We start from the raw sequence: 16,190 nt of genomic DNA, 5'->3' as shown, positions 1-16,190 counted from the left end.
CTGCGTGCGGCCTGCTCACGGCTCCCACCTCCCGTGCCAGGCACAACCTCCGAAGGGGCACATGGCACCCACAGGCACCCTGCGTGCGGCCTGCTCACGGCTCCCGCGCCAGGCACAACCTCCGAAGGGGCACATGGCACCCGGGCAACCACGCTGGGGTGTCTGGGGGCACGGCGGGTGGCCCAACCCCCAGTGCGAGCAGCAGCGCACTGTGGCACTCCACTCTGGGCCCTGCCCTGGGCCCGCGCGCTTGCACCAGCCGGGCACCGGGCGGGCGAGGGGGAGGAGGCCCCAGGCCAGGCCCCGGAGCCAAGCCGCTAGGCAGGCCCCGGCGCACGGTATACCGAACTCCGCCCGCGGCAGGAGCGGTGGGCCGTGGCGGGGAAGGCTAAATGCGTGGCGGCTGCCGCCCCAAGGCCGTGCCGCCAGGCGCGGGGTGGCGGCACCCCCGGCCCCGCTCGGACGCCGGGGAACGGCGCTCCACGCCCGCGCATCGATGCGCTCGGCAATCCCGCACCCCGCCTGCTCCCCCGCCCCGCGGGTGCCACGTTGGAGGTGCTCGGCGCTCGGCTGGCTGACCCTGGCCCCGGCGCCAGGCGGGTGTCTCTTGTCTCCCTCTCCAAGATGGCGGCCGCGGGTGGCGGCGGCGCGGCGGGAAGCGGCGGCGCAGAGTGAGGCGGCCGCGGCGCCTCCCCCACCCTGCGGCTGCGGCGCGGCACCGGCGGGCCGGCATCTCCCGTCGTCGCTGGGCGGCCCCGCCGCCGGGGCACGCTCGGGCCTGCTGCAGGGGTGGAGCCGCGGTCTGGAGTGAGGCCGGTGTCCGCTCGGGTGAGAGGGCGCGCGGGCGGGAGTGGGGCGGCCGAGCCCGCTTCAAACGGAGGTGGCGGGAGGGGTGCGGGCAGCGGCGAGCTCCGGGTTCTGGGGGCGTTGGCGCGCGTGCGCGGGGCTGGGCCGCCGGCTGCTCCGGGACGGGCCCGGCCCCGTCTCTGCGGAGGGTCCGGTGCCGACGTTTGCTCCCTCCGCCGCGCTCGGAATTCCCGGCGGGGCCCGCCTGCCCCCGCGCCCTGGCGGCTCCCCCAGGTCGCTGGGAGCGCCGGCGGGAAAGGGGACGAGAGAGCCCGGCCCGAACCGCCGCCGCCCCGCTGCTTGCACCCACCGCGGTCTGTCGCCAGTGGGGTGTGCAGCCTCCTTGGGGGACCGAAGTGCGGAGTCCCTGTGGAGTCCGGCGGGCTGCAGAAGAGCAATATGTGGCCTTGATCCCGCAAGAGTGCGTTAAGGAACGGGAGGCGTGAAGAGAGAGTTTCTCCACTGAACCTGTGGGATTACTGCTGAAACCGAAGAATTTGAAGCAGGGGAACCTAATTAGGATTTATAGGATGCGACAAGTTATGGATATGTTACGTATTTGCAGGGTTAGAGATCTAGGCTGTAAACCCCTTTGGGCATTACCTACCAACCTTTATACCTGCCAAGCAGATAAGATTTAAAAAGAGAGTAAAAGGTATATGTGTAGCTATAAACAAATCTTCGTTTCTCCAAGTCATCCATTCAGGAATGACTGTCTTCAGCTTTGTTTTGCTGAAGAGTATCTAAATTAGGCCTTTGTCCTCTTGAGTACAATGATTTAGTATCATGTGTGTTTCCACTGAAGTCTATATGACAGCTGAATATCATGAAATGTTGACAAGATCTGGTTCAAGATTGTGAGCCCACAAGTGGCAGGATGCTCTTTTTTATTGCAAAGTGTAGTGCTCTAGTGTGTATACATAAATTCTGCCTACAAATTGCTGTGCTTGCTACCAACAATGTATAGTGGTCAGAATACTGACTTAAAACATTTTGTGGCTGATGGTTTCCCAAAACCTGAAGAAATAACATGTATTCCTATGGATTTAAACAGAAATATCTCCTGTGTACCTGCAAGCTTGATTTAGTTGCGACTTTGTTGTTTCACTTAAGTAACCACTATAGGATGAATATGTTGTACACGATTAGCCTCAGACAGTTATTTATAAAATTGAGGTACATGCAGGGATGTACAAGCACAAGTTCCCTTGCCCTCAAGGTATTCAAATGTAACTTCAGTGTGGCAAGATTACTGTGACAGCTAGAATGAACAAGCTGCATGGTCTTTGTGGTTGAATCCTTACACATGTGCACATACACACAAACACACAAAATCAGTTAGGTGCAATTGGTTTAATCGCTTATGAGCAAAAGGTCAATCTTTTCATGCTAAGCTGGTCACTGACTGAAGAACAAAAGCTGTTCACTCTGAGAGAACCAGAGTGCAGCTATTCCATAAGGGCACTGTCCTGCTATATGCCAGCAACTGTGGAACAGAATGACTCAGAGGAGGCCTGAAACCTGGGGGCCTCACAGGGGTTGGGGTGCTGCGGAAACCCTAGCAAAAAGGAGTGCTTTCTTCCGTTCCCTCTCCCAGGCTGGCATTCAGAATGGCTGCAGTGGTAGTGTTGGGAAACACATCAGAAGGATGCACACCTTCACTACAAAATGTGTGATCCTTTAGTTAAAAAGATTTGAAATAATTTTGTAGTACAATGATTCCTGCCTGGTTCCTTCTTTTCCTTCACTTCATCTGAGATTCAAGGGTTTGGAATCTCTCTTTAAACATCCCCACTCTTTGCTACAGCAGCTCCTGAAAAAAAAAAGTCTTTCACACAAGTTTGGGTGCAGTTTTGTGTGTCATGAAAATCAAACTCAGCTGTCTTCTCACCCTCTTTCTGTTCTTGTAAATAAATTACTTCAGTGATTTGGAGATTTTACAAGGAAGAGGTGGTCTTTTATATTTTTGAGATAATAGAAGAACAACCTCCAATTTAATTTAAAAAAAAAATCTGTCAAGCCTGAAGGGTGAGCATGAACCAACCAGAAGGTAGACTCCTTTCCTTTCCCACTGTCTTCCAGAGAATCTTCACTTGATTCAGAGGAAGTTCCCCATTTTACATCATGATTCTTCTTTATGGGAGGGTTATTTTCATTCTCTGTTTCTCAGACCTTTTCCTGTAGATGGGAACAGGGGAAGGAGCCCAGACGTGGCAACACATTCTCAGGCTCCTGCAGGACCACCATGGCTTATGATGACTCCAAGAAGAAAGAAGGTATGACTGCTTCATAATCTCAGAGGGAGTAGAAAAAAAAAGGGTACCCTCTGCAGCCCTTGCCAGGCCATGCAGTCAGAGTGGGAAAGGAAGCTAGTATGCTGTGAAGCCCTTAAATTTAACCTGGCTGAGTTGCTGGAGGATCGCAAGCCCTTGACTTCCAGGTGTAAAGTAGTGGGACTAGAACTTGAGAGAAACGGGTGGTATTTCCTAATGCAAATGCCTTGATTGGAAACTCTGCCACTGCAGCCTTTCTTCTCCCTGCCAGGTCAATTGAATGGGAGACCAGGGATAGGGATATGTTTAGTCATGGTAACATTTCTAGGTCAAGTTGTCTTTAGGAAGAAATATACAATGGTTAGAAATGAAGTCTTGAGTGATTGTGTTATAGCATTAGAGCACCGAGCCCCATCCCTGTGGTCAGAGTACAGATTGTTATCTTTTAGGCCCCTGTGCTTGTTGGGTTTTGTGCATCACTCTGTGCCAGAGTCCACTGTTACTTATTTTGTGCATAGTCCACATGTCTATCATTCCTTAATTGGGGTATTTAATTTCTTCCTTTTTTTCCATTTCACGTAAATCTTAGAGTTCCTAGAGAGTGACCGAAGTGTTGATGACGTGGGGCTGGCAACTGGCAGGATACAGCGAGAGAAAAAGCGCTCTTACAAGGATCTGCTGCAAGAGGAAGACGAGATAGCAACTCAGGTCAGGAAGCCCTCAGAGAAAAGATTGAAGGTGTTAAGGATATGTGTAAAGCTAGTGATGGAATGGGATGGATGGGTTTCTTGTTCTTTTTTATATAGAAATGCATGTAGAAGACTGCAAGAGCAGCTAATCATGTCCTGTATTGTTCAGTAACTTTCCTGGGGAAAAGGAGGGGGTTAGTCCCAATTACAACTGATTCAGATTTTTCTGGCCTCAGAAAATAGGGTAGTATGATGCTGTCCCAGTCTTGATGTAGAACCTTGCAAGTCATAAGATAGCAAGAATAACTTTTTACACAAAAAAAAAAAAACCCTATATTTTCAGAATTTATGGTTGTATAAATAGCCAGCAAAGGATGAATATAATGTTAACTGATGTGCTGTTGTCTTCCTGATTCTACAGACAGCCTGAAACGATAGCTCTTGAGAGGTATGAACTTGCCCTATTCACCTCTTTGGGGCCTTAACTCTGAAATCATGTAGTGACAACTTAAGTTTCTTCAAAACTTTCCTCTTTGAGCTAAAATTTCTGCTGTTAGCTCAAAGGTGACTATCTTGTGATTATTTTTAATTTTTTTTAATCTGGAAAAGAAGTTCTAGTTTAAAATAAAAATGTTTTTCTACCACACAGATGGAATTCTGGAGAGGAGCTTCATTTTCAGACCATGAATTGGTCAAGAGACAAATAATAATTGGGTGACATGACATATTAAGGTCAATTTTTTGGCCCGTCATTTTAATTGTCACCTCTCTGTACCTCCTTTCACTTCTTTTATCTTTTTCAGCATATTAAACATGAACTGCTCACCTTAATTTTCAAGGCTTGACGGCCTATGCATGCTTAGTTATTTCTTAGCTTTATTAAGAGGTAGATGTCTGTCTTTTATCAACTCATCAGATGATCTTCATTGCCCATTTCTTAACACTTTCAAATGTGCTTTTTCAAGTTTTCTTGTGTGTTGCTCCTCTCACTTGGGGTACCTCCCTTTAGAGATCTGTCTTTCAGTTTCCTTATAGCCCTGTTGTGCTGCAATGCCTACAGAAAGCGTGATGCCAGTTAGGTGGCTGATGTGCTGAAACCAGTCCTGACTAATACCATTTTTTGTATTCTCCCACCTGTCCATACCATGCTTTTTGTCTCTTACCTTAAACCTACACTGTGGGCTCCTGGGGACAGAGTACGTTTCCTTTGCTTGTTTTAGCACCTGGAATAATGATCCTGGTTCATACCTAGGATTCCTTGATGCTACAGTAGTACAAATAACTCTTGATATCTCCTACAAATTATTATCTATGCCAATAATCCATGTGAATCTCATATTATTTCTCTCTTGTTTGTCAGCAATGTTTTTCTTCGTATTCTAGGACAGTGAGGTTTTTCCGGGGACAGAACCCCACAAAAAGAAGAGAAAGCACTCATCGGATGAGTTCTGCTACAGAGGTAAAAGAGTAATCCAGCAGGGGAAGGGGCTAACAGATCATGACTTCAAGGAAAGGATACTGTTAAACCAGTGTCATCAAGCTTTGTGGTTAGCACTTTATGGGGGGAAGGTACATCAACCCGTCTTAGGAGAAGTAATCAGAAACCTGATGCTGATCAGCACCAGACAGCAAAAGATTAGGGAATGATATTTTCAGAGTCTAGCTTAACAAGTTGCCATTGTTGGGGGTAGAGATCTTCCACCCCCCTTTTCATTGACAAGTTGTAGTTTTCTAACCCGTGCCTTCCCTTTTGGCATTTGCATATCTTTTTTCCCTATTGCATTACAAACTGTAGTTTTAATTGCAGATAATGTTACTTTCTCTGAATTTATAAAAATAGAATGCATCAGGGTGAAAAATAAAAGCTTTTGGGTTCAGTTTAAATACAGAAACATTATTCTCACAATTAATAAGCTGGCCAGAAAATGACAATTCTGTTTCATAAAAGCTTAACAGGTTCAAGATTTATTTTTGGCCCAATGAAAAGAGAAAGCCAAGCTGAAATTTTGTCAAAATCTGTTTTCAGAATGAAAAAGATTTCAATTAATGGGTCTCACCTTGGCTAAAAATGGCAAGAAACCCTTGCACTTGAGGTATAATTTCAGGTTCAATAAGACACATTTTCATTAAAATATGTTATTTCACAATAGAATACAGAGTTTGACAAAACTTCAATAACTTTCCTACTCTGTCTTCCTGCCTTAAAATATTTGACCAGCTTGGGCATTACAGCTCCTGAATTGCATCAGTAAGGCCATGCTGAGCTGGCTGCAAGCTTCAGAGATCTTCTGTTTAGGCCAGGATGCAAATCTATTAGCTGTAATCATAAGTCTTGCAGGATTCCCACTTCACTTCCTTGGGCTAGTGTAATGCTGTGTTTAAGGGAATCAGCTTGATGTACATTTCTCTTGATCTTTTTCAGGTGTTGTGCCTTTGGATCTACCATCAAAGAAGAAGAAAAAAGCAGTTTCTAGCCCATCCTCAGCTGACACAACCATGGATTTACTCAAGGCTATCACCTCACCTTTGGCCACAAGCTCAAAGTCTTCAAAGAAGACCTCTGAAAAATCATGCTATTCTGCCTCTGGCCATTCTGAAAGCAAAAAGGAGCACCACAAGAAGAAGCTGAGTGGGAGCAGTGGGGAGCACTCAGTGGATGATGGCAGCTTCCACAAATCTAAAAAAATGAAACCTCTCTACGTGAACACAGAGACACTTACTCTTCGTGAACCTGATGGCTTGAAGATGAAGCTCATCCTTTCACCGAAAGAGAAAAGTAGTGCAGCAGATGATGATTCTTTCTCCTACTCTTCAGCACCAGCAGCTGCAAAGAAATCTTCAAAGAAATCAGCTCGAGATGAGCAAGGCTCATTCCTGCTGGGACATGAACTGCAGAGCTTCCTGAAGTCATCCCGGAAGAAGCACAAACCACCTCCGGACCCACATCCACCTTCTGAGAGTTTTGGTGCTGACACCTCCCTTTTTTCAGAGGGCCATGGGAGCGAGTATGAGATTTCAGGTATGGAGGCACTGCCAGAATCTGGTTCCTCTTCTGGTGGGGAGTTGGAGGCTGGAGAGCTAGTGATAGATGACTCCTACCGGGAAATCAAGAAGAAGAAGAAGTCAAAAAAAAGTAAGAAAAAAAAAGACAAGGAGAAACACAGAGAGAAGAAGCACTCTAAGTCTAAGAAGAGTTCTGGGCATGCTCCTGTGGCAGTAGCAGAAGTAACAGTGTCACCACCACCTCCTCCCAGTACCCCACATGTTCTTCCTCCACCTCCTCCTGCTGTTTTTCACTCAGATGGTCAAGGTGAGAAGAGGAGGAAAAAGGAAGACAAGGAGAAGGACAAAGCTGAGAAATGGGAAAAGGAAAAGGAAAGAGAAAGAGAAAAGGAAAGAGAAAGAGAAAAGGAAAGAGAAAAGGAAAGAGAAAGAGAAAAGGAAAAGGAAAGAGAAAGAGAAAAGGAAAAGGAACGAGAAAAGGAAAGAGAAAGAGAAAAGGAAAAGGAACGAGAAAAGGAAAAGGAAAGAGAAAGAGAAAAAGAAAAGGAACGAGAAAAGGAAAGAGAAAAGGAAAAGGAAAGAGAAAGAGAAAAAGTAAGGAAAAATTAGAGGGAAAATAGAAATTGGGTGATGGGTCATGGTGAATTAGGCACTCCATTACAAAAGCATGTTAAATTGAAACAGAAGGATAACTAATACCAGGATCGATGGTTTCACTGAAGCATGTTTGGAAAAAATGTGTCAGCCACTGTGATTTCTGTTTGTAGCAAAAGGAATATATATCATTCTGGTTTTGTGGCACAGGCAGTCTTTAGCTAATAGAGGTTCTTTGAAAAGGTTATACTTAAATTTGTTTGGTACAGGTTATGTACCAAGCACAACTGCATAATTTTCTAGCTATTGCCAGGCAGACTTTTGGACTAATGATCTAGTCCATCATCATGGTTCCTGTAAAAAGGAATTGAGCTCTAACCTGAAAAGTGAAGATATTTACCCATTTACTCCTGTATTCAAATGAAATTCTAGTTCTTGTAGTCTAGCACATTCCCAGTTTTGTCCTGTACTCATAAATTCAGTTTTCCATGGTTAGTGTATAAAAATATGAGTAGGAGAAATGGTAGCTAGCATATGAATGAGTTTACAAGTGATACAACTATAGCTGTGTCAGTATATAAATGGAGAAAAGCCATTTCTGTATGTTCAGATAGACAAGAGTTGCTTTGTGTCAGGAAATGGGCAGACATAGTACAGATTTGTTCAGCCATTATTCTGTTCTATTTGGTAAGTTTTCTCTGACCATAGTTTGGCAACTGCTTATGCCTCTGCTGTCATTATACTCATACTGTCTTATTTTCCTGCCAATTTGAAGTGTTTTGTAAGGATGCAAGGAATGGAACAAAACATTATGATGAGGACTGAATTATTTTGACAGATCTATGATAGGTACTGTGAATAGTATGGCAGATATATTTTTTTTATTATTTTAAGTTTTAAAACTACAATATATTAACAGAGTTGTATGTTGATCCTGGATTTAGAGCAGCAGCTTGTTGTAACTTATGAATGAAATACATTGATAGAGTTGTTGCAAGATAAGCCTTGTACTAAGACTGGTTCTGGTTGGTTCCTGCACTTTCATAAATGCTAAATTCAGCCAGAACATGTAAAATGCTGCTTTTTAGGTTCCTGACCTAAGCACCACATCTTTCTTTTAAGTCTCCATTAAATGCCAGATTCTTATTAAATTTGAGTAGGTCTCATTATAATTAAAAATCTTTGTTTCCTTTTCTTCTTCTGACTAGCCAAAGAAGAAAAACATGTCTGCCTATCAAGTGTTCTGTAAGGAATATCGTACAACTATTGTGTCTGAGCACCCTGGAATAGGTGAGAGAATAATCTAGCCTTCTCTTGATTATACACCGGTTGGATTAATTAGCAGAACATACCATCTCTGTTTCATACCAACCTCTTAATCTGCCAATTTTCTTTGAATAAGAGGTGGCAAAGGGGACAGGAGTGGATTTCATTATTTGATTTCATTGCTTTCGTTTAATTTCATTAACCAAGCTGTGAATCTGGATAAAGAAATTGCTAGCTCTTTCTTGCTTTACTTAAAGAGTTATCTTCATTATGTTACTTTCCTGTATATACACGTGTGACTTTGTATTCCCGGTATCAGCTTCTTTTTTCATTTTAAACAGTAACGGGAATGCACACTGGCAATCATTTTCAGGATAGTGTGAGAGTTCCAGTTGTGGAATGGGTTGCTTCCTAAATGTGTATGCATGGGCCAGTAAATTTCCTATGTTCTCTACATGATTTTACGATTTCATTTGTTTTAAACATTTGTTTTAAACATTTTTCTTCTTTCCTTCTGCCAGATTTTGGAGAGCTAAGTAAAAAACTGGCAGAAGTGTGGAAGCAGCTACCTGAGAAGGATAAACTGGTAAGTGTGTGTGAGATGTTTTTGTAAAATGATTTCTGTAAACTAGGTGCTTAGGTCAGAACATGCTGGCAGCATTGCTACTGTACCTTGACAAATGCTAAAAAGTATGGAAAGATGGAAAGTACGGAAACCTTGCCCTTGTGATCATAAAAGCATCCATTTTCTTCTCATGATATTGCTTTACCAGTTAGCTACATAACATCATTCTGCTTCCAGGTCCTGGCATCAGGTAACAGAATTACCTAATGTTATGAATCTCTCTTTTCATACCATGGTAACTGCAGATCTGGAAACAGAAAGCTCAATATCTCCAACACAAGCAGAATAAAGCAGAGGCCACCACTGTGAAGAGAAAGGCATCATCTTCAGATGGCGCACCAAAAATAAAAGGTAATTGTTGCACTTTATTTGCTCTGGTCTTCTTTATTGGACAGGGAAGATAGTGTTGCCTGTGAAATAAGGAACAAAGGTCCTTTCCTGCTTCACACCCCTACCTGCTTTCTCACAAGTCTTGACATTTCACTCATCATGTTACTCAAAAACAATGTTTCTGTGAGAGTGAGAATGACGTCAGCATTTCTAAAAGAAGATTTCTGTGTCTAATTTGTAGAATGGTATTGGTTTAACAGTTCAGGGATTGAAATGTAAAAGAAGAAGAGGCAGCAGGGAAGTTCTAGTGGGAGTAGTTTGCTGCTAGAGGAAAAAGGGTTGTTCTTGGCTTGGCATCTCTGTTTATCAGATCTCCCAAATTGCTTTCAGCTGAGGTAGGTGCTTTGTACATGTAGAAGGAAAGTTTTGACTCCAAAGACCGCAGGACCAAGTCCACAGAACTATTTAAGCATCTCATGCCTTTGAGATTTGAACTTCACTAAGTAAATAGGCTTGTAAGTAAAAGAACGAAAGAAGAGAATATGGAATTTTAATTTGTGTGTTTCCAGCTTCTCCAACAGGAGTGATTTCCCCTCATAAGAAATCCCCCACCAGCACCGTGGTGGTGTCTTCCTCACCAGCCAAAGTCCCTGAGACAGATCCTATTGACGTAGCTGCACACTTACAGTTGCTGGGTGAATCTCTGAGCCTCATTGGACACAGACTGCAGGAAACAGAGGTAACCAGCAATGTCACAGTGATGTCATGTAATCTACACAGGATTGGGGAGGATTATGATTTTATTTTACTTAAAAGTTTAGTCAGTGCTTCTCTGTTAGGAAGATAAATTAGAGATGGTGTGTCATGTTTCTTTGATGCATTGTTTTTTGTTTTCAGTGAAATAAAAAGCCTTGTTTCTCAGTAAACAGTAGGCATCAAAGAAAGACAGGTCCTTTGCAGCTCTAGGTCCTTGAAGGCAATTCTTAGTTCAACAAACTCTTCAGTATTTTCTTACTAGGTGTTCACCTTGGATCTGGCACTTCCTTGCTATCTTTGCCAGTCTCTGGTCCAGTTTTTGTTACTGTCTCAAGCCTTCATAGAAAACCATCAGAGAAGGCCTTTACCAAGATGTTTTTTGCATGTCCTGTTGTTTTCTGGCAGTATCATACTGCCAGTGCTATGGATAGGGGCTACTATTGTTTCAACTTACCTGGTAACGTAGAAGATGATGTATTTTGGAATCATAGAATCATTTAGGTTGGAAAGGACCTCTCAGATCATCGAGTCCAACCATTAACCTAACACTGCCAAGTCCACCACTAAACCATGTCCCTAAGTGCCACATCTACCATTTAAACCATTTTAATGGTTTCCTACTGTTAGATGATAGTGATTCTATGCATGCACACAGACGCACTTTCAGAACTCAGCCCAGCCTGTAAGGAGAACACATACTCGGCTCAGATATTATCATTGAATTTTATGGCTAACATGATCATGTCATCCCACTATGCTTGCTTGTTTTAAAGCAGTAAAATAAATGTTCTTGCATTTTGTTTCTGGTGTGACCGATTGAGGTCATTCTTCAGAGGAACAACTGGAGTAAAATCTCCCCCTTCACAGAAAGGCACACAAACAAATTCCGTTCCTAAAAGTATATTAATGACTAAAGCATTTGTTAGACTTAGCATTTCCTTAGACTTCAATAATGAAACAACTATTGTCTTTAGGACTCATGTAGTTAACAAAATAGATGAAACGAAATGGCAAAGAAATTACATTACAAAAAATTGTGGAATTGTTTTATGCAACTGACAGCTTTCTGACCCTTTCTGTTCCCTGCTTTTTTCCTACACCAGTATGTTGCCTACTGAATTCTTAAATTTTTTGAGCCAGCAGTCTCTCTGTGAAGCACATGGCATAGTTTTGTTACTGTGTAAATAATGAAAGTGGACTAGAGGAGCTCAAGAGTGAAGATAGTGTATCTGCATGAGAATCAATACAGTTGTGAAAGAACCATAATTTCCACTACTCACCCCTATCCTTTTTTTTCTTTCCTTACTTCCAGGGAATGGTGGCTGTTTCAGGAAGTTTGTCAGTACTTCTGGATTCAATCATATGTGCTTTGGGCCCGTTAGCATGTCTGACCACACAGCTACCTGAGTTGAATGGCTGCCCTAAACATGTTTTGGTGAGTTCCTTGTGGTTATTTCCATTCTAGCACTGTTAATTTCAGTAGAGTCCAGCTAGTTTTTTGATGAATCAGTCTGTGATTATAATTCCAGTGCAATAAGAAAATTGTCTTGGTCATACACTTTTATAGAGGAATATCTCTTGAAATTCTTTAAGACGTTACTGTTGTACAGTATTGTGCAACTTTTTTTCTCCCAGTGGCAACTGACCTAATATTTGTAGCATTGATTGCAGTGTGTGTAGATCCTGTTTTAGTGACTGAATCAATCCATCTGAATCAAATAAAAGCGCCTGCACACATACCAGTATTTTTGAAAGTTCTAATTTTCCGTAAAAATAAAAAGCACATTCTAGCTGCTCTGTATCACACAATCTGTTTTTCCTTTAGTAGCATACCTTTTACATGTGGCTGTAACCTTCTCCAAGGAACGAAAAATAGTCTATGTTTTAAGGAACTGCATAACTACAGGTTCTTTTGCACTTTAAACTACACTTAATATTGAGCCCTGATTTAGCAACAGCTTGTGGCATATATGTGGCGTGATGTGTCATAGAATAAGATGGTGGCAGCATAAAAGGAATCAGGAATCATACCTCCAACAGGAGACATGAATAAAGTAGAGAAGGAGAGGAGCAGAAATGAAAAATAATATATAGTCTGCAAAAGATAAGAGATTAAAAACAAATCTGGCAGAGAGAACCACAAAAATGGGATATGAATTGGCATGTTATAACAGGGCAGCCCAAACATGGATTCATTCTGAGAAAGGACTGTTAACAACAACAAAGTTGACAGCTTAGGCTGTGAGCTCCCACAAACTGGCTGTCTGCACAAAAGCTGAGTCAGTGGGGTGTTCCCATCTTAAGCCATGGAAAAACATCCTATGCTTTTTTTCCTTCTTGCTTGCCAAGTGCATTCAGAGCAATGACACCACATGACTAATGCTGCGTATATTGGGAACTTGATCAACTTATTGTTGCAAGGAGCAATGGAGCTTTAGGTGGATTAGGGCGCTTACCCTTCTGAAAACTGGTATTCATACTTGATAATAAATCATTCTGATTTTTACCATCAGACACATAACAACAGTGGTGTTTTAAGACATGGATAAAATTGTCAGCGGTCGTGTTGCATGTAGAATGCAATTTGTCTTTTCAGTCAGTAGGTGGCATTGCTAAATTCTAGAATCACAACTGGTGCAGCTCCAGCTCCTCTGTCTTCAGCAATTAAAAGGTGGTATTCCTAAGGCCTTCTTCAGCCATCCAGCTTGAGCTTACTGAAATACTGCATTTGAAGAACATACAAATAATATACTGCTGGTTCTTGTTTTCTGATGTGCACAAGAAGGACTCTTACTCTCAGAATTCTGTTACAATTTGCAAGGAAAACTGGAGGGCACTTCTTTTTCCCATCTGACACCCTATTAGTGGGTGTGGTTGAGGGGTTTTCTCTTTACTTTTACACTACAGAATTTCATAAAGGACTTGTGAATGTAAAGTAATTTATTGTTATATCCTACAACTTTGATCACTTCGCTCAAGTCCTTCATCACTAGTCTTTCCTGTGGTTGATGTGATATAGTCGATGTGGCTTGTTTCAAATTCAGAGAAAGAGTATGGGGTTTGTAAAGAGGAGGTCACGTGAGGAAAGCCTCAAGCGTTTTCATTGTTTCCAGGTGCTTACAAATACTGAGGCTATCTTTACGTTTAGTTAACCTACATTTCCAGAAATATGAAAATAAGCCTAGCAGTGGTAGTGATGACTAGGCAGATTTGGTTGTCTCATCATATGATAACTTGTAAGACATGTCAACATGGTTAGTACCCTCATCTGTGTCATTTTTTAAGGATTTTGAGTAATTACCTGACACTAAAAAATACTGAATTTCTTTTTCCAGTCAAACACGCTAGACAACATCGCATACATCATGCCTGGACTTTGATGGGAAAGGATCCTGGGATGTACTCAACCTCTGCATAACTGACTTGTGTACATATGCACTACGCCGGCACTCCCGAAGGGCTCCGTGTGTAGGGTTTTACAGTTTTATATCGGTATAGTACATAGGATTGTAACTATTTGACTTCTGTTTTATGAAAAGTTGTGAAGTTAAGCTGAGAAAACCCTTTTGTGTTGGTGGGTGAAATGTCCTCCAATCTGAAAGTATTTTGGATGAAGAATTCAGAAAGCTTTTGAGATACTTGCCTTAAATTCAGATCCTTTAGTGGGGGAAGCAGCCAGAGAATGGACTTCTCAATATAAAGAAAAAAACATCAACATGAGAGGAGTCACTGAAACAGGTGGCCCAGAGAGGTTGTTGACTCTCCATCCTTGATGATACTTAAAAACTGAATGAGCAGCCTGCTCTAGTTGGACTTTATTTAAGCAGGGGGATAGACCACATGACCTCCTGATATCCCTTCTAGCCTAAAGTATTCTGATATTCTATGGGCAGGTACAGATTATAATGTATTTTGGACCAAGGAATAGAACTGAGGTCTTCACCAGCCCTGTTTCTAACTGTTTTTCAGTTTAACATCTACTGCTTGAGGGGAAAGCTGGATAGCTGATCAAAGATACAGAGGTCTTTGCCTCTTGGTCACTTCTTCCAACCCCCCCTCCTCAGTCAGTAATAACTGAAAGCTGTCATCATCAGCTGGCTGGTCTGGTAGCTGGCATTTGAAGTAAAGTGGAAGATGACAACGAATTTAATCTTTCCTTGCACCCAAATCGTCATTAGCACGATATATCAACCAACTGCATTGGCTTGAGAGAGTGAACCTCCTGCTGATTTTTCCAGGGCATGGTCAGCCTGCTTTGATGGAGAGGAGCGTGGAAGCAGATGGGAAAAACTTGGATTGCTTCTGCCCATCTTGCACCTGTTTTGTGAACAGACAGCTTTGGTTTCTGAGATCGCTGATTCCCCATCCCTTTCACCAGCAGTATTGCAAGAGCCATGGTGCTGCTGTGAGGCAGTGACTAATGACCAGTTTGAAGCAGTTATGGCTGAGTAAGGGACATGTGGGTTGATTGGACCGATTCCCCTTCCTTCCAGCCACATACTTGGTGTTTGGTTTTCTGCTCCTCTAGAAGAGGAGCCACAGGAGAGCACTTGATTCTCATATAGGCTGTTGTGTGTCTGTATGTATATGTGGTGTTCATATCATATGTATTTAACTTTTACCAATATCTGTAACAGATTTTAATTTATCCTGTATATTTCTCTGTGTGTGTGTGTGTATATATATATATATATACATAATTTAAAAGTAAAAACCCCTCCCTCTACCAACAGGGTGTGGAAAATAGGAATCAAGTTTGCCTCACCCCACTTCCTGCAGAAATCAGCTCTATGTGTAGTAGTAAGCATTGGCATTGTATGGGGAAACACCAGGAAGATTTTAAGCATTTGTAGAAACAGGCTATCTTGTGAAGGTAGGTAGAACAACTGAAATATAATTTGACTCTAGCCTTGCCAGCCTTATAAAAGTTTCAAAATTACAGAAGAGCACTTTTTTACTTCCAACCTGAAGTCTAGCTTCTGTTTTTCAGGGCAGTTGAAAGTCAGCTGTCCCTCATTGTGGCTGAGCCCCAAATCATATTTAAATTAAATCCTCAGGTGTGTGGGAGGGGTTTTCTCCCCATTCCTCTTTACTATGTATTCCCCAGCTGTGCCTGTAGAAGGTAGTCCATCTCTTACGGAGCTTTTCTCACTGCAGCGTGAGGTTTTCTCTGTCAGTTAGTGGAGGAGGCAGAAGGTTCTCAGACCACCGTACAAGTTCTCAACCCAAGCCTCAGACCAGAGCATACATGTTTTAACAATACATGATTAATCTCAGTGAGCCTGGAATTGGGAAGGGCCCAGGAAGGAGGCAGTCTGATCCTGCTTCAGATCCTGGCCCGTACTAAAGCATCTGCTGTTGGGAGCAGCACAAAATGACTGGCTCTTCCCAGCCCTTCACAACCGAGAGCATCATGGTGAAGGGGCAGATCTGCTCTGTAAGGACCAGAAGGGGATCAGCTTTAGCTTTGTCATCTGCACAGTGGAAAACTTGAAGAGTTTGAAAAATACTCACAGCCCTGGTGTATTGTATTTTTATTTAAAATTTGTACACTTTATATAATCTGTATCTTGTGGTATTTGGTACTAGAGGGAAAACTTTGGCAAGACTTAGCAGTTTTTATATTTTTGTTATTTCCTTGCTGTTTGATCCAGATTACAATTATACAAAGAAACATTTTTGTACTGTACTTACAATATAATTTTTTTTCTAACATTTGGAGTATCATCATTCATTTCTGGCATGCGCTGTGTTTTCTGCATCTGTTGTTACTACTAGTGTGGAGCATTTCTCAGCAAAACACGTCCA

The 16,190-nt window shown here is 42.7% G+C and overlaps 1 protein-coding gene across 3 annotated transcripts; it reads left to right on the top strand.

Moving 5' to 3' along the window:
* The first annotated feature begins 585 nt into the window (after window positions 1-585).
* On the top strand, window positions 586-16,103 carry HMGXB4 (HMG-box containing 4). 3 transcript variants are annotated; one of them, XR_012043796.1, is made up of 12 exons: window positions 694-828; window positions 3,017-3,122; window positions 3,709-3,827; window positions 5,192-5,267; window positions 6,231-7,405; window positions 8,614-8,695; window positions 9,193-9,257; window positions 9,542-9,647; window positions 10,196-10,365; window positions 11,695-11,817; window positions 13,718-13,874; window positions 14,621-16,103. XR_012043796.1 is itself a non-coding variant. In XM_072870232.1 (11 exons), exons 2-11 carry the CDS (start codon window positions 3,092-3,094, stop codon window positions 13,760-13,762), a joined length of 1,992 nt encoding a protein of 663 aa, XP_072726333.1. In that variant the 5' UTR covers window positions 694-828; window positions 3,017-3,091; the 3' UTR covers window positions 13,763-16,103. The 3 variants fall into 3 exon arrangements, 2 of the variants coding, with proteins under 2 accessions (XP_072726346.1, XP_072726333.1); XM_072870232.1 differs by having other exon boundaries at window positions 13,718-16,103; XM_072870245.1 differs by lacking the exon at window positions 3,017-3,122 and having other exon boundaries at window positions 586-828; window positions 13,718-16,103.
* Window positions 16,104-16,190: the final 87 nt, after the last annotated feature.

The sequence above is a fragment of the Ciconia boyciana genome, chromosome 1 (genome assembly GCF_034638445.1).
Source record: "Ciconia boyciana chromosome 1, ASM3463844v1, whole genome shotgun sequence".
Taxonomy (NCBI): Eukaryota; Metazoa; Chordata; class Aves; order Ciconiiformes; family Ciconiidae; genus Ciconia; species Ciconia boyciana.
Note: the sequence above shows the minus strand (reverse complement) of the source record. Positions and strands in the feature narration are given on the sequence as shown.

Bases quoted from the DNA above. Each gene is read 5' to 3' on its own strand.
- HMGXB4 (XM_072870232.1), top strand. From the start codon at position 3,092: ATGGCTTATGATGACTCCAAGAAGAAAGAAG. The intron at 5,268-6,230 runs GTAAAAGAGTAA...GATCTTTTTCAG, and splicing joins GGATGAGTTCTGCTACAGAG to GTGTTGTGCCTTTGGATCTA. The intron at 8,696-9,192 runs GTGAGAGAATAA...TCCTTCTGCCAG, and splicing joins GTCTGAGCACCCTGGAATAG to ATTTTGGAGAGCTAAGTAAA.